Source organism: Carassius gibelio, chromosome B11 (genome assembly GCF_023724105.1).
Source record: "Carassius gibelio isolate Cgi1373 ecotype wild population from Czech Republic chromosome B11, carGib1.2-hapl.c, whole genome shotgun sequence".
NCBI classification, from domain to species: Eukaryota; Metazoa; Chordata; class Actinopteri; order Cypriniformes; family Cyprinidae; genus Carassius; species Carassius gibelio.
In genome coordinates, this window is record NC_068406.1 from 5,298,415 (window position 1) to 5,323,041 (window position 24,627).

Consider the following 24,627-nt stretch of genomic DNA (forward strand, 5'->3'; position numbering starts at 1 on the left):
CTTACAGTTTATTACTGTAAATTATGTTGATTTGTTAAAAAACTGTACAATTAACAGCATTTTACAGTAAAATTACATACATTGATTGGTTAGATCTAGCAGTTTTTCATTGTATATAGTATGGGAACTTACTGTTTTTTTTTCATTGAGTTTTTACAATATTTTACAGTAAAACTGCAATTTTTGGCATCATAGGATCACTTTTAATAGTTTTAAAAAGCATCATTTATTTTTATTTTGGGAAACCTTTACTCCATTACAAAATGACATGAATGAGATTATTATTTTCAGTGAAACTGTTTAACCAGTTGATGATTAAATCACATTGGACAACTAATTTGCAATCATATCAGAGAGGTTTTTATTAATGTTTATCTCATAGATCAAACTTTGCAATATGCTGTCCATGTTGAAATTGCCATATTTTGTGCTTTTTCACTTTACATTCACAATGTATAATTACAAATTGGAAATACTGAATTTCATGAAATTTCACGATTTTCATGTTATCTGTCTGAATGTGTGAACAGCTTACAGTAGAGAACATGTCGTGAATACATTCTCCAAAATAAATAAATAAATAAAAATACAGTTGCAGCCTTTTTGTGTCCCATTTTTAGTCAGAAGGTTATTTCGACAGATACTCATGTTGTACAGAGCAGTTTTTAGACGGTTTTAGAAGATGTTATATTAGCTAGTTATCTGTATGTTGTTGCATAAAATAAAATAAAATATATATATTTTTTTCTTTTGTATGTGCTTATAGAAAATGATGAAGGATAACAATTTGGTACGCCATCTGGATGCTTGTGAGACCATGGGCAATGCCACAGCTATCTGCTCAGACAAGACTGGCACACTGACGACCAACCGGATGACAGTAGTGGAGTGCTATGTGGGCGATGTCCATTACAAGGTGATACCAGACCCCAGCTCCATCCCACCCAAAACTCTGGATATACTGGTCAACGCTATATCCCTCAACAGCGCCTACACTACTAAAATACTGGTAAGACATAGAAACCTTCAGCTGCTTTGCAACAATTTATTTTAATGTTAACGTATAGCACAAGCTACAGTATTACTTACATACTGTAGACTGCCTGGCCAAAAAGGTTGCACACTAATATTTGTTGGACTTCCTTTATCTTTGATTGCACTGTGTATTAAATGTAGCATTGTTTGAACAGCCTTATGCAACATATCATGTTCCCTGAACAACCCTTTCACATTTTGAGCCAGATGAATCTTGGCATTGTTACCCTGGAATATGGCCTTGGGATACATCTACCAGCATGGCTCTTTAAGAAATAAAACACTACACATTGTATTAGATACAAATTGTTGCCAAACATATGCCAGAAACATTAATTCAAGTCACCTTTATTTCTTTATAAAACTGTAATGTGTCAAAGCAGCTTCACGGTGATAAACCACAAAATAGCTGAATCCATTGTGGAAACTCAACTAGGGAGACAATTCAGATTCTTCTGTAAAGCAGCTCTAAAATATAATAGTGTCCCTTTTTAGCTAAAGTCAGTTTACTGTTGGATTCAGTGTCAATCACTCCAATAATGATCCAATCATAGACTCTTAGGTGTTTGCTTATGTAATCCAAACAGTGGCTTGTTTGACCAAGTTGAAGTTGCAGCATCACAATAGGAAAGTAATATCTATGAATTCCAAAGGAGAGAGAGAGAGAGAAAAAAGACAAACCTTCAGTGTTTGTTCAAAATATACAAGTTCTGCAAAGATTCATTTGAGACAACAAGAAAACAAAAATGAGAACATGTGAGTACCTCTAGGTTCTGGGGCCTGGAATCAGATCTGTTCTGTATCTCGGTTTGAGAAGCATCGCAACTGCAAGCAAACCCACTGAACGCCACAGCTCACTAAGACTTACTAAGACTTACAGAACCCGTCCCTGGAGACCAGTACTGAGATCTTTCATAACCATACAGAGCAAGACTTGGATAAGCATATCCTTCCAGACGTCTTGTTTTAACACAAACTGAAAAGAGCAGAACTCTTTTTCCCCGGAGAGTTCCCCCAAGCGACTGTTCTTTGCTGCTCCATTATGTAATTAATGCATGAACTTTTCCTCACCCAACACTTGGGAGAGCTCCTTCAGCAAACTTTCCAAAGTCTGCTTCCCATTTCAGTGCATCTAGATTTACATTATATCGTAATATAGTGCTTTTAGGTGCATCCGCTTATTTGCAAAGTTTTACCCACTAACTTTTAACTGTATTTGGTAAGGATTTTGCAGTCAGAATTTAGAGTGTTTCTGAGAGTGTCTCAGTAGTATGAGCTAGTTTGTGTAATCCTGAAATCAGAGTAGGACACGCAGTACAGGTGATGCTGCTGGCATGTACACTGATACTTCAGCGGTAGTCTGAGCTCTGCGGAGACTTCCTGTCGCATTGATCTCAGGTTGCTTCTACCACCTGTTCCATCAGACCTCCTGGCCGTCTGATTGGAGAGGTCGGGTCTGACACTGATGTCATGTTCCAGGGCTCCCATCAATTCTTGATTGGAGGTTACATGTCCGTGTGCGACGGGGTGTGTGTGTGTGTGTGTGTGTTTGAGGACTGTTCAGTAGGTCATCGGCTGTAAGCTCTGGATTCTTAGTTACACAAAAGACAGATGCAGTTAGTTCTTGCATCTTTTCAATCTTTTGTTTGAGCACAGAGTATCGGATATGGATTTGTTGCATGTGTTTTATTCAAGCTTGATGTGCTTTTAGTTGGCTTCTGCTTGGGAATCTGGGAACGGATCCATTCAGTGACTCCACAAAGGCACTCTAGTTTCTGTAATACAGATGATGACCGGCTCTGTGAATAGAAGCATATGACTCCATTTAAAAGCCTGTTACCTGCAGTATAAAGGTATCATAGAGCATGAATATGGACGTCATTCAGTACTGTAGTAAGACATAACTCAGAGACAGAACAATAGATCTAGTCAAGACCAGGTTTCCCATGAGTCACAGTCTTTTCCATAATGTATGTTAGGGATAGGAGACTTTACTGTCCTACAGTGTTTAGTTCCATTCCTGATCAAAAACTGCTTTTCTTTGTTGCGTCAGAGTCCACCTTGTTGGGTCCAAGTCCTTATCCAATAGAGTTCGAGACATTTATTAATGTCTTCTTGTTGTTACTGATTTTTTTATCTTTCATGTCCAAAATTTCAGATCCTGTGTCTGTAATTATCCAAACACACCTACCTATAATTTTCAAACAATCCTGAAGACTTAGGCTTGATTTCTCAAATGTATTTGATTAGGGTTATTGAGTTAAATAGAGTTCTCGACCCCAATATGATACCATTGTTAAACCATGGTTTTCTAAGGGTTATTCTTTGACCAAATATCTGCCACTAGTCTTTTGTAAAGTTGGGGTGCACAATGTCGGACTAGGAACCAAGTTTGGACACGAGTGCAATTATGAATGAATTTGAACGAACCAAAACATATTCAGGTAAATTTAAACTTACTGGACTTACTGGACTTGGACTCAACACTAGTCTATATGCTGGAAAGAACACTGCCCTGAGACTTCTCTGCTATTTTGGGAGCAGTTTTTTCATCGTGCACATGACAAGGTGAAATATCTCGCTGTCTCGTGTTTGATAAGTTGTGACTCATTTTGGGCAGAGTGTTTTGTCCGGCTGCAGCCGCTCCATGTGGCTCAGGGTCTCTGCCAAAGTCTCTCTGCGATGCCTCGGGCTGCCACTCCTTCATTTTAGCCAGTCAGCTTTGGCAGAGCGCTCACCTCATGGCTTGAGACAGGGGCTGTCACTGTCAGTGTAGGTAACACTGTGAAATCAAAGAGGTGCTATGGAAATGACCTTCTAGGGGACACAAGAGGGCGTCCGTGGCTCCTGTGGCGTGAAGGAGAATAGATTGAGGGCCCGTGTGGAGCGCAGGAGCCGAATAGGGCCGTAAAGAGGAAGTAGTGCTGCCAGTGCATGTTTTGCCATATGCCGTGGTTCGTAGGAGTGCGTGCTGACCAGGGAGAAGACAGCTGTTCAGGGGAGCTTTGTGTGCCAGCACCTCTCCGAGGGGTGCTATGAAATCCGCATCAAATGCATGAGCAGTCTTGAATGACCCAGGTGAGCAAACACGAGATACTTTTTTAAATGTAATTTCTTCCCCCGAGGTACACTTAGTAAAGTTCTTGAGGAAAAAAACGTTATTTTGCTTTAGTGGTAATTCTGATTTGTCCACCTGGGAATTAAATGATCGATTACCCAGTAGGCCATTGACGTGTAGACAAACCAGTGACAGTCTGATGCCAGACAGTTGCAAGACTTGTAACACTGGCTTTGTTTGCTGAAATTTCTCAATTTCTCTGCTACAGCTTACAGAAATTCCACTGTATGCACATTGTGAGTCATCTTGCGTATGCCTCATTGCAATGCAATCAAGCCTAGTTATGAGAAATGCTGGAAAAGTACAGTACACCAGAAAGTTAACTAACAATCAAAGTCTCTCTGGGCATTTCAGCATTTCTTCTCATCAATAAATAAACAGATAATGAAATCAGATTCCCTGGAGAAATTCTAGCTTGGTAGTGTTTGCTTTAATCTAACTGCAGACAAAGAGATTTTAAATTGGTTTTGTTTCTTTTAAGCTTTTTTGACTTCATACTATACGTACATGTGTATGCAGACACTTATTCTTTGAAAGACAATTTGGTTCACATATTAATGTTTTGAGAGAAACATGCCCCTTTGTAGAGTGGGATTGCAGACAGTTTATTAAATAGCAGTGATTGACAGCAGGAAAGACAAAGTGTTAAAGTTAAGAAGATCCATCTTGTTCAGCATGGACTCTGTTTTCTGTTGGACACAATGCATCTTGGGAGCATAAAGTAAGTTGTAAATGAAAGCAAGAAGGTAGAGGCTGATTGCAGTTCAACATGCTTTAAAGATAGAAGAGCAAGCTCACCTTAGTTAATATATGTTTTAGAAGTTCACTTTGAACTCCCAGTGACAATGAGAGATCGTCATGCTTCAGAGTTTAAATGGAGTCCGAAAAGTGAATGTTAAGAATCGGCTGCAAAAGATTAATACTTTAGTGTTTGAGATTTTTAACAAACTCAAAACAGAATAACAAGAATGTTAACACTGCCCTGTTGAAAACAACAACAACAAAAACCGGCTGGTTAGGTATGTTTTGAAGCATGGCTGCTGGTCATGACCTGGTTTAAACTAGTTATGTGCTGGTCCTGAGCAACTAACTCCTGCTTAAAACCAGCACTTGACCAGCACAAACCAGCAGCATATGACCAGTATATGCTGCTTTTTCAATAGAGTGGGCTGCTCTGCAAAAAATTAAAATCACCTCATTTCCTTCTGTTAATCTGCATCCAAGCTGTTAATAAGTTTGTGATGAATTGCAAAGAAACTTTATAAATGACCTCAGCAAACTTACCAAATAATTTAATGCACTCGGTGCAGCATAGCCCACCACGAGTGCAGGTCACTAAGCAATGTTTGCCGTTACCTGTGGACAGGTGGTCAGTTATGAGACCCTTAACAATCCTCAACATTCACAAAACAGAACAGAGTTATTTTTTATCTTGTTATCATGCAGCAGTTATCTGAAACCTCTTTGGCTTTCTACTTTCCCAGCCTCCAGATAAGGAAGGAGGTCTTCCCAAACAAGTGGGCAACAAAACCGAGTGTGGCCTGCTTGGTCTGGTCCTGGACCTGAAACGAGACTACCAGACCGCCCGGAACCAGATCCCAGAGGAGAAACTCTACAAGGTGTACACCTTCAACTCCGTGCGGAAGTCCATGAGCACCGTCATCAAGCTTCCAGACGCCAGCTTCAGAATGTACAGCAAAGGAGCGTCTGAAATCGTCCTCAAAAAGTGAGCGCCTTTCATCTGCTCTCTGATGCTTCAGCTCTCGTACATGCAATTTGTCAAAAAAAGCAGATGGAGGGACATTATGTTGAATTACTGTAGGTTACAATGCCTGGAATCATTTAGAATTCCATAATGAAGACATGTCCTCAGAAAGTCAGAAATTGCTGTAATGAAGGGCCTTGTATTTTAATGTGAGCATGTTGGCTTCAGGTGTACCCGTATTCTGAATGAGACGGGGGAAGAGCGCGTCTTCAGACCGAGGGACAGAGACGAGATGGTGAAGAAAGTAATCGAACCCATGGCCTGCAACGGGCTCAGAACCATCTGCGTGGCCTACCGTGACTTTCCTGCAGACCCGGAGCCCAACTGGGACGACGAGAACAACATTTTGACTGAGCTGACCGCGATATGTGTTGTTGGAATTGAGGATCCTGTCAGACCCGAGGTGAGAAATTTCTTCACATTTCATCATGTCATATTTCACGATTTTAATTTTAATTTTGATATAATGTTTTCGATCAGGAGATGACGCCTATAATGTGACCTCTGCCTCATCATTTATGACCTTGGACCACAAAACCATTCATTAGGGTCAATTTTTCGAAATTGGGATTTATACATCATCTGTAAGCTGAATAAATCATCTCTCCATTGATGTGTGGTTTGTTCGGAGGACAATATTTGTCTGAGATACAACTATTATAAATCTGGAATCTGAGTGAGCAAAAAAATCTGAATATTGAGAAAATCATCTTTGAAGTTGTTCAAATGAAGTTTTTATCAATGCATATTACTAATCATTTGATATATTTAAGTTGTAGGAAATTTACTAAATATCTTCATGGAGCATGGTCTTTACTTAATATCCTAATGATTTTTGGCATAAAAGAAAAATCGATAGTTTTGACCCACTCAATGGCTATAGCCACAAATATACCTGTGCTACTTATGACCGGGTCACATATACTGATTTTGCTAAGGATATGCAAAGCCATGTATTTTCAAAACTGACTGCTTGAACAACTAGTTTTAGGTTTCTCTGACCATGATTGGACACATTCCTCAGAGGGGGCCTTTCATTCAGATGCATCATTTTAAAGTTTAAAAATCAAATTAAATGCTGGGGTCTCATTGTTTTTTTTTGTTTGTTATTTTGGTCTCAACACCCCATCTTGAACTTTTAGACAAGTTTTTCTTGATGCAGTAGGTTTTAAATGGTTTAAAGCTCAAGCAGTGAGAGACAGACACTGTATTTAAAGACAAGAGACTTGTCCTGTGCAAACTGTTTAACAGCTAAATCATAGCTCAGCTGAAGCACTGAAAACACTGGAAGCAAGAATCAAGATAAACTAAATCTGTGGAAGATCCCTAAAAACCAGCTGACACCGCCAGTAACATTTGAAGGTTTTGCAATCCAATTTAATTCTTGAGTCCTGAGGACTCCACAGTTCACACTTCTCCTCATATCATCACTTTTAGTGTATCTAGTTGCTGTTCAAATACATTGCATGGTGTTTTTGTGCAGGACTCACTGACCCAGTTGCTCTGAGATTACAGGAAAATACTGGGAATTGGAGGAGAAGTTGCATCAGACACACATGCGCGGATGTGAAAGAGAAGCATGCTTTAAAAACACGTCCTCAAATGATCGTACATCTTCACGCACAGGCACAGAAGAAGCATCTATACTGCTGCATTATTTAACCTCCTCCTTTCATCCACTGATTCTTTGCTCTGGCATTCGTTCTCTGTCTCCGGAGCCATGCTCAGTAATTGTCAGTTTGCTGAAGGCTTCTTACAGAAAGCAACGTCTGCGGTAAAAGAGAAAAACAGCATTAATGGAGGAACATTCGTGAACTTCTGACTGCAGAATCGACCTGCTGTTGTCCTTCTCTGGAATTGCAGAAATGCCACTTTGAATTGGTTTGTTTTATAGCATTTTTGATGACGCAGATTTGGTGTGTTTGTTCTCGCATTCTGTAACGGGACACGTTTGCCATTCCGTTCCCTAATAAACAGCCGAAACCTAAGAATCCGTTAGTCTTAAATGTCTAATGATACCACGTCACCTTCCCTGCGGAGGTGTTTTATTGATGAGGCTCTTCCTCTCCTCCTGATGAGTTAAGTGGGACTGGGCTGTCTTTGTGTTTCTCAGAAATACTTGGACGTCTAGTCAAGCAGATATCATCTCTCGCTTTAGTGTCTAGACCGGCCCCTATTTCCATAACGTCTGTCTGCCAAGACCCTAGTGCAAAACAAGTGTCAACATGATACGCTATCAAAAAGTCTTTAAGTTGCACATGAAAACACACCAATAGGTTGAAAATCTTTGAGATTGATTAACCCGCTTTGCTAGTGAAGTATGTGCTCTACTAGAGCGAGTCGCAGAAAAAAGCTTTGCATTTCACAGAAAAATCTATTTAAATATGCAAATTATATGCAGCATAAGCAAAATAAAACCTCTTTTTTAATTTTTTTTTTTTTTTTGCATATTATATATATGTACTGTGCATGCATCAAATGAAAACAGAATCGATTGGGATTTAAGAATCAATATTGGTTCATAAAAATTAGAATCTATTGAAATAGAGAAATCTTTTCTTTTCTTTCTTTTTTTTTTTTGAGCATCATTCGTTGTTTTTAGTGGCCTAACCCTAACCCTAACCCTAACCCTAACCCTAACCCTAACCCTAACTGTGGTGTGTTGAACATGAAAAGTGATGAGTCTCTGTTCATCTGTTCTCTTCATAAATAAACGCATTAGTCTATATGTTCATCCTGTAGCATATAATGAAAATGTGAAGAAAAATAAAAGCAGTGTTTGTGTTATAATTAAAATATGGACATTAAAATGATTAAAATGATCAGAATTTTTCCAACCCTGTCCATCAAAATGATGAACAATGTTAAAGTCTAACTAACGCAACCTCTGGTGTAGATATATACTGTATATGTGTCAGAGGTTTCGTTAGACTTTAATTGTCTCTCATTTGTACCTTTTCAGTTGGTCAGTCTGAACCTGGTCAGATTTTTCAGCAGGAAAGTAAAAACCGTCATATCTATGTATTTTGTTTAATGAGAAATCATCTCCACCACTGCATAATTACCGCAGGAGCTCTTTGAGTTCCTCCTAATGAGCTCTTACTTGTTTCACTGGAGCATCTGAAAGAGAGATTAGAGGAATCAGGAGAGCTGACCGAATCCTGTGTGTTTTGCCTGTACACTAACCCTTCCTCTGGAGCGGAGTGGAGCGAGGTGAATTAATGCAGTCCTGTGTCTGCAGGTGCCCGACGCCATCAAGAAATGCCAGCGTGCTGGAATCACTGTGCGTATGGTGACCGGAGACAACATCAACACGGCACGAGCCATCGCTATCAAATGTGGCATCATCCACCCTGGAGAAGACTTCCTGTGCATCGACGGGAAGGAGTTCAACAGGAGGATCAGGAACGAGAAGGGAGAGGTACAGTACTGCATGCGTCTACAGCAAATAGTAACAGCATTTGTGTCCTAATATCAAGAAAATGGGTTTGACTGCTCCAGTGCAATATATGTTAACATTCTGTTAAAAATACCATCAGACACAAACATTTATATTTAAGAGCCCATGAAATAGCACTATATTCAGTACTATATTTCCATATGAAACCAGTATGCTTTAATTACGCTGGTTATGAAGCATGATTGAATGCATCCGCAGTATCTGGTGGCAGCTGGTATTTCTGGGAGAGGAACAGACATCTGTGTAGTGCAGGATGAGTCAGCAGTGTTTTTCTAGAAGAGAATGACAGTGTCACATCACACAAGAGTTGTACACATTTTACTGCAGATAAAGCAAACTAGAGTCTGATAGAACCATTCCTCATTGTCACATAGGCTGTTTTAATAAGTTAGGAGCTATGAATTAAACTTCATTAGTCAGTAGATGTCTCCTGACAGCTGCTCGTCATGCGTCGCTGAGAACGGGATGCAGATCAAGACATTGAATTGAAGTTTACATGAAATATAAAGGAAAACCAAAGCAGATATTTAGGAGATTGCACTATTTGCTCTGTTGAATTGTTTGGTGGGAGGATATGAGAGACGCGGCGCAATGATTATAACTGGGAAAAATGTCAAAGTATCTGTCATGGTCTAAAGACTGGAAGTTTTCTCTGCTGGTTTGAAATGTGTCTGTCTTCTACATTATTTTGATAACATGTCTAAGTTTTATATGTTCTGTAACTATCTGTAAATCAGTGCTTTTTTCACAGACATACATCGGTGAGCTGCACAATTCTGCTTTTACAGCCTCAGGAATTCAGATTTTCTGCACAAACGATTTTAACATTATGAGATGACAATCTGAGATGACTGTCCGAAGCACTGCTTCATATAGCTGTCTGTGCTCTGATCATTTATGGGGCTTTTTTATGATGTTGTGATTACATTACATTGCACCGCCGTTATTGATGAAGACAATTATTGAACACATTTGAAAGCTGGCCATTCTAACAAACACCCTGCATGTGAATGATGGACGCTGTGTGAGTTAATGCACAGTCAAATCATTTATATGTAAATGCGAATCTTTTCTGATGAATGTTTACACTCATTACAACAAGAAAGATATCTTAGTGGTGGATTCGGTTTTTTCATGTTATATAGTGGTGGCTGTTTTATGAAATCCATCAGATGGGTGTATAGCCACTTTTTGGCACCGGTAATGAGTGTCTTTGTCATGATGGATGGATGTCTGTCTCACGTCTCTGGCAGGTTGAGCAGGAGCGCATTGATAAAGTGTGGCCTAAACTGCGAGTGCTTGCCAGATCCTCACCGACGGACAAACACACGCTGGTCAAAGGTGAGGGAACACCGAACCAGTGTCAGTCACAATCAGAAACTACTAATAGCTGATGAACAGGGACCGTCGCTTTTAGATGAACGATCTGCTAGACATATTTGAGTTCCTGAATCAGATCTGTGTTACATAAGACTGAACATCATGGCTGGAGTTACAGGATAATTAACTACTGTAAGCAAATGTTGCACTGTAATTACATCACTAGTGTATTTCATTAGTTATCGCCTGATTGTCCCTGATGTTTTTATCACATCACATTTAATGCTGGCAACATATGGCTGCTCATTATAAGTCTTGAGGAATGAGTCATTCCTGTAAAGGAGAAGCATTTGTGTCCACAACATTTGGATGAAGTGCACTAAGTAATTTGCAAGCTTGAGTATTTACATTTAACCTTAATTTCTTGCTTATGCTATATATATATATATTGAAAATGCTGCTTATGCTATATTTAAAAGCTTGCCAAGTATTACTGATTGTAATTATATGGTATATAACTCTTCATATCGCTCAATGCAATGTGATAAAGAAGGTTCAGCAGTTCGTTGTCTGATAAAATGTCTCTTGCAGATCTTGTAGAAATGCACAGTAAATGGAAAAGGCAGCGACTGCAGAATGAGTCAGTGATGTGTGACTTGTCTCTCAGGTATTATTGACAGCACGATGGGGGACCAGCGGCAGGTGGTTGCTGTAACTGGTGATGGGACGAACGACGGACCGGCCCTCAAGAAGGCAGATGTGGGCTTTGCCATGGTGAGCAGCGATCGAACCGCATCGTGATTGCAGTCTCTGAGCTGTTCAAACACAGGCTGTCCTCGTTTCAGCACAATCACGCCACCTCATGCGGCGCAAACACAGGCCCAGAGCGCCCCCTAGTGTGAGCCGGTGCCTCTTACTCCTGTTCTTGACATCTGTCAGTTGACTTGCATGAGGTAAAAAAAACAGCTTGTGTCAGCACCGCCCCGCTATTTCTATTTTCATAAGTTCAGCCATGTCAGAGGAGAACATCTTCTTGTGTTCCTGCTCATCAAACTGACACGAGCTGCCTGCGGCGGCCTCCTCTCTGTGGTATTCACCATGATTTTACTGTCAGATGTGTCTTAAAGCAGAACAGTCTCTCAGGCTAGTCTTTAAAAAACACAAACGCTTTACTCCGAGACCAACACGAGTTGACCATCACTCACTGTCTGCTTTAATTCAACCAGAAAGTGAATGTGCTTATATGTCATTCAAATAATGTCAGCAATCCTATAATGTTTTCTTCATGCAAAATATAATTCCTTTCTTTCTTTTTTTCTTATGTTACTCTAAAAATACAACCTTTTTAATTTTAGTAATGCATAACATATGTGGTTCAGCATATGCCGATCACGATGATTTTAATGAATGAATAAATTATTTCGATTTTATGGCGATTTTTGGAACTTGATGGAATTTAGTATTGATGTGAAATGTCTTGACAGGGAATCGCAGGGACAGATGTGGCCAAAGAGGCGTCTGACATCATTCTGACGGATGATAACTTCTCCAGCATCGTGAAGGCTGTGATGTGGGGACGCAACGTCTACGACAGCATCTCCAAGTTCCTTCAGTTCCAGCTGACCGTTAACGTGGTGGCTGTGATCGTTGCCTTTACTGGAGCCTGTATCACACAGGTTCGTGCCTCTCTGTCCACACACAGGTGCTCACACTAAATGAGCATTCACCGCTAAAGCAAGCATCAGTATTATTATTGCTCAAACCTGTCATGAGTGATTTGAGCAGACTTGAGTAATAAACTTCAGCATGTGTAAACGTTCAAACATTCGGGGTCAGTAAAATGTGTGTTTTTTCAAGGATGCATTACATTTTATCGAAAGCGTGAGATTAAAGATATTACAAAATGTTTCAGTGTTTATTTTATTATAAAATGTATTATTCTGTTTAAAGAATCGTGTATCACATATTCTACTAAAATATGTGTAATGCAGTAAATCATCATATTATTCTGATTTCTGAAGATCATGTGACACTGAAGACTGGAGGAATGAAGCTGAAAATACAGCGGAGCATCACAGAAATACATTACACTTTAACACAGATTCACCCAGAAAACTGCTGATTTACATTCTAATAATATTTCACACTATTACTGTATTTTTGTATTTATTAAAAATGCAGCCCTTCTTGAACTGCAGTTATAACCCACCCTGCATGAATAATCCATCAAAGCATCTCACGTGTTTACCTGACAGATGATAAAACAGGTGAAAGACCCCATAGAGTTATATTAAAAGAGCCATATCTAGAGACCAGAAGATCACAGAGATTTGAGGGTGGGATCAGAACACCTTAGCAACCTATTTCTAACGCCCTGGCAACCATACAACACTCAAGCATTGTATCTTTGTTAGTTTTGTACAAACTACTCACATTTTCTTCATGAAATACACAAAACTGATTACTAATTTAAAACCACAGCTACCATAAACGAGATGCCTGTCTGTGCATGTATACAGTATTTATATATAAAACACTTTGCTCTATAACACTTTTGCTCTCTATTCAATTTCTATTCCACTTTTTTTAATTAGAAAAAAATACCATCTTACTCTAGCATTCTCTATTCTTTTAATAATCATTATATTTATATATATCCTTGTGTATTGTGTTAGGCTAACCAAGACTTGTCACAGCACTTATTATTGTTCTTTCATTGGATTTAATTCCTTGTTTTAAGTTGCTTTGGAAAAATCATCTGTTTAGTGACTAAATGTAAATGTAGATGTCTTTTATGAGATGACAGATCCGACCTGCTATGAAGTCTCAAATTAGACTACGCAGAGACATGTGGAAATGGCAGAGAATCCATATTAGATTACTAGGCCAAGGCCAAAGAGTTCATCCCTGTGATCCAAAATAGAATAGTTTCATTTCCTAGAGGATCTCTGACCTAATAAATGATGCAGCACTTCTGAGAGAAAGAGGCTAGACTGGCTGAAGTTACCGACATGAGAAATGAACATCCAGACTGCGTTAGATGAATGAGAGTTAATGACTTTCAGGGTCTTCTTACCAATATGTTGATACACGAGGACCATGCTAGCTCAGTTCATTATGTTTTATTGGTCTCATGAGTTGTGATGAGGAACTGTATGTTCCTCCAGGATTCTCCTCTGAAAGCAGTGCAGATGTTGTGGGTAAACCTGATCATGGACACGTTTGCATCTCTGGCTCTGGCCACCGAACCTCCCACTGAGTCTCTGTTGATGAGGAAACCCTACGGCCGAAACAAACCCCTGATCTCCAGCACCATGACTAAGAACATCCTGGGCCATGGCGTGTACCAACTCATCATCATCTTCACACTGCTGTTTGTGGGTGAGTTACCTTAAACTGTAGATCTGTGATGCATGCTAAGCAAATACGTTTTTGCTTTTATGACTTGTAAATGCCTTTTTTATTTTTTTTTACAATTTTACACAAATAGTTGAAGAAACGTCGGTATCACTTTACTTACAGTACATTAAAACTACTTTTATAATGCATTATACATAAAGTGTTACCAAAGCATGTAGGATCTTCAGTCCTGTCTTACGCTGTGTTTGTGATCCAGGCGAGCAGATCTTTGACATTGACAGTGGCAGGAACGCACCGCTGCATTCTCCTCCCTCTGAGCACTACACAATCATCTTTAACACCTTCGTCATGATGCAGCTCTTCAACGAGATCAACGCACGCAAGATCCATGGAGAGAGGAATGTGTTTGATGGCATTTTCAGAAATCCCATCTTCTGCTCCATTGTTCTGGGCACTTTCGCCATTCAGGTACCAGAAAAGAAAATGTTGAACAGGGTTTCTAGTTAGTATGACATGTGGACTTGAGGGACAATAACAAGCCAGCTTACAGAATGATCTGTTTTCGTCATTCCATATATATTTTACAGACATATAAATGCAACTCTCTGATTTAATTTGCTTCTTATCTACTACAGTAGAATAATATTATATCAAATTACATTACATTATTGAATATATATATATATATATATATATATATATATATATATATATATATATATATATATATATATCCCCCATGTCGGTCCAAACCTGTAAAAGCTCTGTTTGTCTTTGTAACACAATTTAAGATATTTTGAATGAAAACTGGAAAAAAACTGGTTGTCTCTTCATGATGTTCTAGTAACAAGATTCGGGAAGAGCACGTCTGATACTTAGCCTAATCAACACAGGTGGACCAAAATCATGTAATCAATACCATAGTATAAATATCGCTGATTTACCTCTATCCAATGACGGTTTATCAGCATTCCGTTCACTCTGTCTGTCATCTTATCACAGACCCAATTTTCCTTCCATCGAAGTGATCTATACCGGGGATTTTTTCAGATCTGCTGCTTTTTGCCAGACCCATGATCCCTCCAACCCTGCCAAACACAGCCTCTGAGCACCATTATTAAGCGTTATCACGACAGCTGCTCTTATCGCCAAGCCACACGTTGTTGCCAATAGACCGTGCAAAGCCCCGAGCTCGCCTCTCTCGACACCACAATTGTCCTGCTCAAGACCGGGCTCTCCTGGAGCGCTGGAAGCAAACCTACGAAAAGCATGCAAATTAAATATCTTTAGAAACCGCTTGAAAGTGAATAACACATAAATGCAATTAAACGTTACTGCTATAATCATGTCTACTGGTACAATGTTTTACAAGACTAAACATGCTTCATCGTTTTCAAAGCCCCTGTTTCCAGTCAACGTGAAGACAGCATTCCAAATTTATCCGCTCTGAAGGCCGTTTAAAAAGTCCGGAAGGCCAAAACTAGAGGAAAAGATGTTTTTCCAACAAGAACGCACTAATGCGGATAAGGCTTGAGGAATTGTCAAATCAGGCAACCAATTGCTAAGCTGGCAACACAGTAGACTACCCAGGCATTTTAGCTTGACCCATCAAATGTTACTAACCCTTCTACTTTTCCTGCAGCCAACAACTACAGCAGCCGAAGCAAGCTCTGCAGGCGGCTCAATCAGCTATCTCTCCTCCTCCTTTCATGCTCCCCTTTACTTCTTTATGTTCCGCCATACCCCAACCATCCTTCCGAACACCCCACCACCCACCCCCCGTAGCCAGCAAATCGGCACACAGATTTTATCAGAATGCAGAGGGCACCAAGACCTATTAGCGGTCAGACCAATTCCATATCAAAGAAGCTCACCGAACCCTCATCAGCCAACCCTTCTTACGCAAGCCCATCCTCGTTCACTCAAACTCGTGATCTACCATAGCCAACACTATTTAACATCCCCATCCATCTATTACAGCCCATCCTCACTCCAGCCATCCCAGCAGTGCCTGCTCCCACAGGAGCCTCTATCTGTTTTTCCCCACTGTCAAAGGAGCCTTTTCTGTATCTCCCCAATGCCACAGCAGTGTCTGCTCCCTCAGGAGCCTCTATCTATATTTCTCAACTGCCGCAGCAGTGTCTGCTCCTGCAGGAACCTTTTCCACCTTTACCTACTGCCGCAGCAGTAGCTGCTCCTGCAGGAGCCCTTTCCGTCCTATTGCACAATTCCTTACGACAGGCATGCTACAGCAATCATAAGTCCTTGAACATGACCTCAAATGTTGCCTTTATTTATTACGTTTCAGCTATTCACTGAAATAACCTGTTCAGCTTGCCCCTATAGTTGAGAGGGAAAAAAATATATTCTTAAGCTCTTGGCTGGCAAAAGTTGACATTACCTCAGCTTTTAAGCTATGCCCATGCATCCAAATTCATGGCACTTGAGGTACACTGACAGGACAGAAAATTCTATATCTTCATACGATTGAATTTGAATGCAAGCACCACTTCTCGAAACCATCGCTCGACTCTATTCTCCAGGCAGTTTCTCCCAGAAGCCTCCAGTCATACGTGACTGCGTGGAGTTGCTTAAAGGCATTCCATCTCACTTATAACATTCTGTACCCAGATTTTTTCCTACTCTCTATCACCTATTTCATTTAGTTTCACAACAGCGTTAAGTCCTCACAAATGTATTTACACCCTCCGCACAAATTATCAACCCCCAGCATAGCTCACATGCTCGACAACGTGTTTTCTCAGGTTCTCGGAGTTCACAATCTCTTCAAAATTCAATCCAAAATCAACCCTACCGTATCAGACCTAACCATATTTGATGATGAAACAATCATTTTTTTAATCAAACAAAGCAAGACAGACCAAGCCAAGTAGGTCATTTTATATACGTTCAATCTCCCCTCCCCAACCCAGCCTTACCAATCCATCCTAGCATACCTACGCTCCAGAAATTCTCAGGCAAAATCCGTAGATGAACCACTATTCATTGACGACTCTTTATAAAAAAAAAAAAAAAAAAAAAAAACATATACCCAACGATACCGCAAGCATTATCTCCCACTGAACACTGGCAAGAGCTTCGCAACTTACCTTTTCTATTCTATGGTCAGTGAAGCTTACCCATTTGATGCCAGGAGCCTGAGGTCCCATTTGATGCCGATGAGAGCCTCCTGGCCAGACAACCTTACCTTTTGTATTCTACAGCCAGCAAGGCTTACCTGTCTGTTGCCAGGAGCTCGAGCTCCCTTTGGATGTCGGTGAGAACTGCTTGAATACTCAACATCACCTTTTCCGTCTTACGCCCGGAGAAGTTTACCCATTCAATGCAAGGAGTTGGGGCTCCCGTCGGATGTAGGTGAGAGCCTCCCGGCTAGATAACCTTACCTTTTCCATCTTCCGGCTGTGAGGCTTACCCGTTCGATGCTGGTAGCTAAGCTCCTATCGGACGTAGGTGAGAGCCTTCCGGCTGGACAACCTTTTCCGTCTTTCAGCCATAGAGGCTTACCCATTCGATGCCAGGAGTTAAGCTCCTATCGGACGTCGGTGAGAGCCTCCTAGCTTTAACCTTATCTTTTGCGTGTGCTCCCTTCGGTCATCTGGTGGGAGTCTCCTGGCTAGACAACCTTACCTTTTCCTTTTCTATGGTCAGTGAGGCTTACATATTCGATGTGTGTGCTCCCTTTGGATGTCTGGTGAGAGTCTCCTGGCCAGACAAACTTTTCTTTTCCATTCCACGGTTGGCAAGGGCTTACCCATCTGATGTGTGTGCTGCCTTCAGACGTCTGGAGAGAGTTGTCCCGGTCAGGTTTCTATACTTGCCAGTCGGAGGCTTCATGGGCCCTTTCGTTCAGCCATAGGCCCTTCGCCCACTGAATAGCAGAGACTTATCATTAAGTAGGGCCCGTACGCTGACACTGTGACCTATTCCAGGCAAGGCAACTCGGGTCCACCCGTTCAGGCTATACAACCATGCTGCTCCTCCTCATCGGCCGGTAGGGCTCACCATTCCAATGCTGTGAGCTCCCGGTGAGCATCGGCTCGAGCCCAACTGACCGGGCACCCCTAACCACGTAGTCCAGTACCTGCATTCGGTAGGGCCTACCCTTCCAAAGCCTAGGTCGCTCCCACCGGAGTACGTAGGCTCTTCTCAGAAAAATAAATCAGTCCCCGCCAGTACTCAATGCTATTTTTGGAATGGGAGTTCTTAATCTGGCGGCTGTCCATTTATTCATCTGCTTTTTAGGGGGTACTCTAGGTTCGGGCCATTCCCGAGCTCGGAGCCCTTCCTCGGACAGCACGCCAAATACGCATACCGTACCTCAGCTAATTATATGTAAGTGTGAACTTGTGAAATGATGTTCTAGTAACAAGATTCGGGAGGAGCGTGTCAGATACTTAGCCTAAGTATTACCACAATCAATTAATCAAGTATTACCACAATCAAGTAATCACTACCATAGTATAAATATCGCTGACTTACCTCTATCCATTGACGGTTTATCAGCATCCCTCCTCCACCCCATGTCCTCACTTTGAGTTTACTTTATAAATAGACGGAGAAGGGGGGTACTCTAGGTTCTGGCCATTTTCCCGGACAGCACGCCAAATACGCATACCATACCTCAGCTAATCATATGTGAGTGTGCCCTCATGAAATATAACCCAGATTGCACGTCTGATGGCAGATGGAGTATTCTGATGACGACTTTTCATTCCTTTTATGGACCTTGACACTGTTATTTACTTGGTAGTCTATGGGACAGTCTCAGGCCTCCAGGTTTTCATCCAAAATATCTTAAATTGTGTTCCGAAGATGAACTGAGCTTTTAGGAATTTGGACCGACATGGGGGTAAGTGATTAATGACTAAATTTTCATTTTAAGGTGGAGTATCCCTTTAAGTTTCAAGTTTGTTCAGACCTATATTTATTAACTTATTTTTGGTTCTTTGACCCAGTAATAATTCAGTCATCTTTAAAAGGTTCTGTATGATTTGAAAGAAGTGTAGTTATAAATACGGTGTAATGCACCCATCTATAGTGCAGCACAACTATTGGTCCTTACGTATCCATTTTGACATTTCATTTCAGATCGTGATTGTTCAGTTTGGAGGGAAACCGTTCAGTTGTTCTCCTCTGGACCTGGATAAGTGGATGTGGTGTGTGTTCCTGGGGTTGGGAGAACTGGTCTGGGGACAGGTAATGCAACAATTTCTCATTCTTAAGGTCAGAAAGGTCTAGAGTTGTTTTATACCCTCTTGATATTTGTTGTATGGAAAAAAAAAACAGTTAAACAATCATTTAAATATCTTCTTTATGTTCTACTGAAAAAACTAAAAGTTGGAGAAACAACACAAAAATAATGAATAAATAATGACAGAATGTTCATTTTTGGGTGAATCCCTTTAATCACTGTAGAATTTTAAAATACATGGAATTTACCATTGGTAAGTATGCTCTTTTGTTGAGAGGCTGACAGATTGCTTTGCTAAAGCAAGTTCCCAAGAACAGGAAGTTGATTTTAGTATCACTTCATTGGGAATATTTTCATAATACACCGCATAAAGGGTTGCAGTCAAAATATAGCCTTCAAAGATTTACATATTTCCATGGATGAAAAATAGAAACATGACTGTTTGGTCAGTGTCTATATGAAGGAATTGTGAGTAATATATCCTACTATACAGTATGAATCTCATTGGTAGTTGCTTTCCCGGGGCATGTAAGTGTTCTTTTTTGCCATCTGAGTTGTCAACAGTATCTGCCAGCATAACTCAATACAAACAATACACAGGGCTTGTTCCTCATCTGGATCTGTGAGGATGGAGTTCTGAAATGAGTCTGCTTTGCATGCTATAGTGTTCTAATATCCATAAACGAGTGTCCTATTCTGGGTCAGGTTATCTCAACAATCCCAAACAGCAAGCTGAGGTTCCTCAGAGGTGCTGGTCAGCTGTCGAAGAAGGATGAAATGCCAGAGGAGGAGATGAACGAGGACCAGGAGGAGATCGATCACGCTGAGAGAGAGTTGCGGCGAGGGCAGATCCTCTGGTTCAGAGGCCTCAACAGAATCCAGACTCAGGTTAGAACATCTGATAGTCTTTGGGAAGTTATGAATGACATGAAATATTCAGCATGAATTCTGCGAATGGCATCTGTGGGAAGTAACTATACTTCTGCTGGTACATTAGTTGTGTTTGCAATTATGTACTCAAGATTCACCATCTGCATGTGTTCTACGGCCAGATTTAGAACAGTGCGGAGGTTGAACTGCAGCTCGGCTCTGCCAAATGCCATTACTGGCACAAACATCAGCACTGATCGCAAGACTTCAGTACTGCTGCATTAATCATGGGTTGTCAGTTCACCTTTCATGAAAACCACTTTTATATTCCAACCAAACAGTCATTGATTGAATAGTGTTTTGCATAATTAGATCTAAATTACAATGAAAACCTCAAAATAAACCTTGAGTATGATTCTGGGTGCTGCACATTTTAGGAACAACATATATTAATTGCATTTTTAAAACCGTGCCTACACTGGTAACGTTGAACATGTAGTCATGAAATAGATAAAATACTTACATTTTCCAAAATGTGCGATGTGCAGAATGCTGTAAAGTGCTTGACCTGACAATACAGTACTAGTGTGGTTTCTAGTGTGAACTGGAAGTAATGTATAATATATTTTCTTAGTCACTCAAATGGTAATAAAGCATTCATTTCGAATGCTTCATGTGTCTTTATGAAACATTTATTGTTGCATAATGACTATTAGAATGCTACTTTTAACAAATAGTAGGAAGAAGAATTACCAGTATAATTCCACATCACTCTATTCCAAATAAAGCCTTACTATGGTTAGTGTCTAACCATTGTCTACACTTTAAAAAAAAAAGTTAGAACTACTCACTGAGTTACACTGGCCCTCCCCCACTCATATTATTCTTACACCATTCCTGCAATAATATTACACTCCAGTCTGAAATCATGTCCTTTAGCAATATCACAAGCACATTGTTGTTCTGAATATCATCAAGGCTGATTAGTATATATGAGGGGACAGAGAATGGCCCTACCTGCTCAAAGACTTTTGGATCTTTACTTCCACTCCTCTGCTTCTCGGTCCAGGCAAAATCACATAGCTCCACTCACATACTTTTATCTGGAACATATTCTAAATATCTGCACTCCCGGAATGCCGTCTGTCCAATCAGATTAGAGGAGCAGCACTAACTGTTGTATAATACGCAGTATACGACAGAGTTTTGGTAGTGGCATGCAGATCATTTACGGTGAATTGCTATGGCCTGTTGTTTGTCATTTGATATGATAACAGTACTCTTCTAGGCATAATGATGCAGTCCTGCCACAAGGCTCTCGAGGGTCTCTGGGCATTCATCATGACTGCTGTCAAAGCTGCAACAGCAGGGAGGAGGACCTTTCTAAAGCCATCAAAGCCTCAGTGCTAATTTCAGATGAAGTGTTTAATGTGTGATGAGGGCCTGTCGAAGTCTTCTAAATCATGTCCATGTGATGAAGCATTGCTCCATGTATTTCTCTCCCCCTTCCTGCAGATCGAGGTAGTGAACACGTTCAAGAGCGGGACTTCCTTTCAGGGGGCTCTGAGACGCCAATCCTCCACCACCAGTCAAAATCAGGATGTAACCAATGTTTCTAGTCCTAGTCACGTGTCCTTGTGCAATGCTCTTTCCTCTCCTACCAGCACTGTTGCTGCTCCCTCTGGGCGTGAGTGACACTCTTCTTTGGGTGTTTATCAGGGATGCCCTTTGACACCAGACCTGAAGTGGGCCAATCATAAAAAACAAAAACAAAAAAAAAACAAACAACGACACTGGATTCAAAGAGATTCAAACTCATTTTAAAACAGTTATGCCCCTGCTGGATATGTATGTTTTGAAGCATCGCTGCTGGATAGAGATGGCTTAAACTGGTCCTGAGCATGAGCTAGTTTCTCAGGACCAGCACATGTCCAGCTTAAACCAGCTCATGGCCAACTATGGACCAGCTTAATCGAGAGTAAACCAGCTGCCATGCTTCAAAACATACCTAACAAGCATATACATATATATATATATATATATATATATATATATATATATATATATATATATATATATTATTATTATTTATTTTTCAACAGGGGTATCACAAGTCTGGAGCTGGAAAATTGCAAAATTTAAGATACCTAAGCACTATATCCATGTAATTCATCAAAGTACAACGTGCAATGTATTACATTTCAGACTGAACACTGAACAGTAAACATCATGAAAAAGGCATCACAGGGAAGCAGCTCTGCTGCAAAAATTCTAAAAAGAAGCTATGTTCTGAAGTCTTTTGCAAATACAGTATAATGATGCATTAATCATATGTGAGGGTTAGCATAATTACGAGACAACAGCTACTCAGAGCTGTTCTTATTCTCTGAGTCAGAAATGATTTGTTTCTATGGCAACAGCAAAATGGATCCATGTAGAGCCTTGTTATTGACAACAGAATTCTTAAAGGGGACATCGGATGCAAAATTCACTTTTATGTTGTATTTGCATACAAATATTTCTTAGAAGTGTGTGGACACAACTAACCTACAATGATAAAAATCCATTCACTCCTCTTTTCTTACTCCCCAAAAACCTAAACAGTCTCAGTTATCAAGCGGTTTTGATTTTATGAGCAGTGTGACATGATACAAATGGTAATAAATATGCCAAAAAAACATGGTTACTACACCTTCAGTAGATGTCCCCTTTAATCACACAAATTCACCTCGCTATACTCTTACAAAGTAAATGAAAAACAAGGTACATACCACATTATGACTAGTAATAAAATGCCATAGAATTCCCAGATTCAGATGTACAATCTTTTGATAAAGATCATTTGTTGGAACCTTTTAATTACAGTAGTTCTGAGTTTACAGGTCATTGGACAATTATGAAGTATGAAGACATTTCATTATGTTAATTGTGAGTTTTAAAGAACCTCTGCACACTCTGGCCGGATTTAAATGTAGTCATTTAGCAGATACTTTTATCCAAAGCGACTTACAAATGAGGACAATGGAAGCAATCAAAATCAACAGAAGAACAATGATACGAAAGGGCTATAACAAGTCCCAGTTAGCTTAATGCAGTACAAATAGCAAGGTTTTTTTTTTATTATATAATAAACAAAAAGAAAACAGAATATAATTTTTGTTTTTGGGGGGGATTTTCACAAGGATTTGTGCTCAGGGTTCAGTTAAGGGATGATAACATCTCGGTTACATATGTAACCCTCGTTCCCTGAAGGAGGGAATGGAGACTTTACATCAGTGACTGACAAATTAGGATCTCGCCTTAGAGCCCAATCACATTTGAGTGTTAACAAAATAAGCCAATGAATGCTGGTGTGCGAGCTTTGCATCCTGCATCTTGCCCTGCAGTGAGGGTATATAAGGTGAGTGCGTGCAGTCGCACATTCAGTTTTTCACTGAGGAGCCAAGATGGTGTGCTTCTGTGATCCCTCCTCAGAGGAATACACCAAGGAGGGGCTGTTGCGAGGAGCATCAGTTCTGGGAACCAAGTCCAACTGGGCCAGAATGGCACTATTAAGAGGACCTGCTCCTCGTCCTCTCTGACCCTGCACAATGTCTGTGTGAGAGGGCTCACTGGGGGAGACGCATACTTGTGTAGGCCCAGAGGCAAGAGGACATTTCCGGATAGGAAAACAGGTCTACCTGAGCGTCCGAACAGCATCTCCAGATCATCTGGACTGTTTCAGGGTGAAGTCACCATTCTCTCGGAAGGGCAGGCCAGCGTGAGAGCTCGTCTGCTACACGATTGAGCTCACCTGGGATGTGAACAGCACGAAGCGACCTCAGATGCTTCTGAATTTCAAAGACAGAGATGGCAGGCAGGTTGCGGCATGCTATGGGAGTGTAGACCACCCTGGTGGTTGATGTACACAAAGGTCAAAGTATTGTCCATCTGGACCAGTATGGCTTGTCATTTAAGAGCAATCTGAAGTGGCCCAGAGCAAGTCATACTGAGGCAACTTGAGGCAATTGATGTGCCACTGCAGACGATGCCCTGTCCAGGTGCCTGATGCTGCATGCTCTTTGCACATGGCCCCCCAACCTAAGGTAGAGGCATCTGTTGAGACAACAACATGCCTGGACACTTGCACTAGGGGAACTCCCAGCCAAAGAAAGGCAAGGTCTGAAGTTCTGGCAACAGGATGGGGTGACTGAGCCCCAGTGAGTGCCTTGTTGCCATACCCATGTCTAGACTTGGTCATGAAGCCAATGCTGAATCGGTCTCATATGAAGCAGTCCGAGTGGTGTGACAACAGCAGCGGATGCCATATGCCTCAGGAGCGTCTGAAACTGTTTCAGTGGGACTTTTGCACTGAAATGACTCCAGGTATCCTCCACTGAGAGGCTTAGATTGACCGAGTCCAATTCAATACTGAGAAAAAATATCCTCTGCACGGGGGAGAGTTTGCTCTTTACCCAGTTGACCCAAAGCCCCAACCGGCTGAGGTG

General features: G+C 40.8%; 1 protein-coding gene across 9 annotated transcripts in view; it reads left to right on the forward strand.

Annotated features, from left to right (window-relative positions):
* Positions 1-24,627, forward strand: part of atp2b2 (ATPase plasma membrane Ca2+ transporting 2) — a 134,268-nt gene that overhangs the window by 102,024 nt on the left and 7,617 nt on the right. For 5 of the 9 annotated variants that reach the window (XM_052568923.1, XM_052568926.1, XM_052568929.1 and 2 more), the window contains 11 exons: positions 767-1,009; positions 5,638-5,879; positions 6,087-6,321; positions 9,160-9,339; positions 10,632-10,719; positions 11,366-11,472; positions 12,183-12,374; positions 13,866-14,079; positions 14,315-14,526; positions 19,168-19,275; positions 19,976-20,158. In XM_052568923.1, coding sequence (XP_052424883.1) covers positions 767-1,009; positions 5,638-5,879; positions 6,087-6,321; positions 9,160-9,339; positions 10,632-10,719; positions 11,366-11,472; positions 12,183-12,374; positions 13,866-14,079; positions 14,315-14,526; positions 19,168-19,275; positions 19,976-20,158 — 2,004 coding nt within the window. Of the gene's footprint in view, positions 1-766; positions 1,010-5,637; positions 5,880-6,086; positions 6,322-9,159; positions 9,340-10,631; positions 10,720-11,365; positions 11,473-12,182; positions 12,375-13,865; positions 14,080-14,314; positions 14,527-19,167; positions 19,276-19,975; positions 20,159-21,655; positions 21,828-24,627 lie in introns of all 9 variants that reach the window. The other 4 variants (XM_052568932.1, XM_052568930.1, XM_052568928.1 and 1 more) reach the window with 2 other exon arrangements.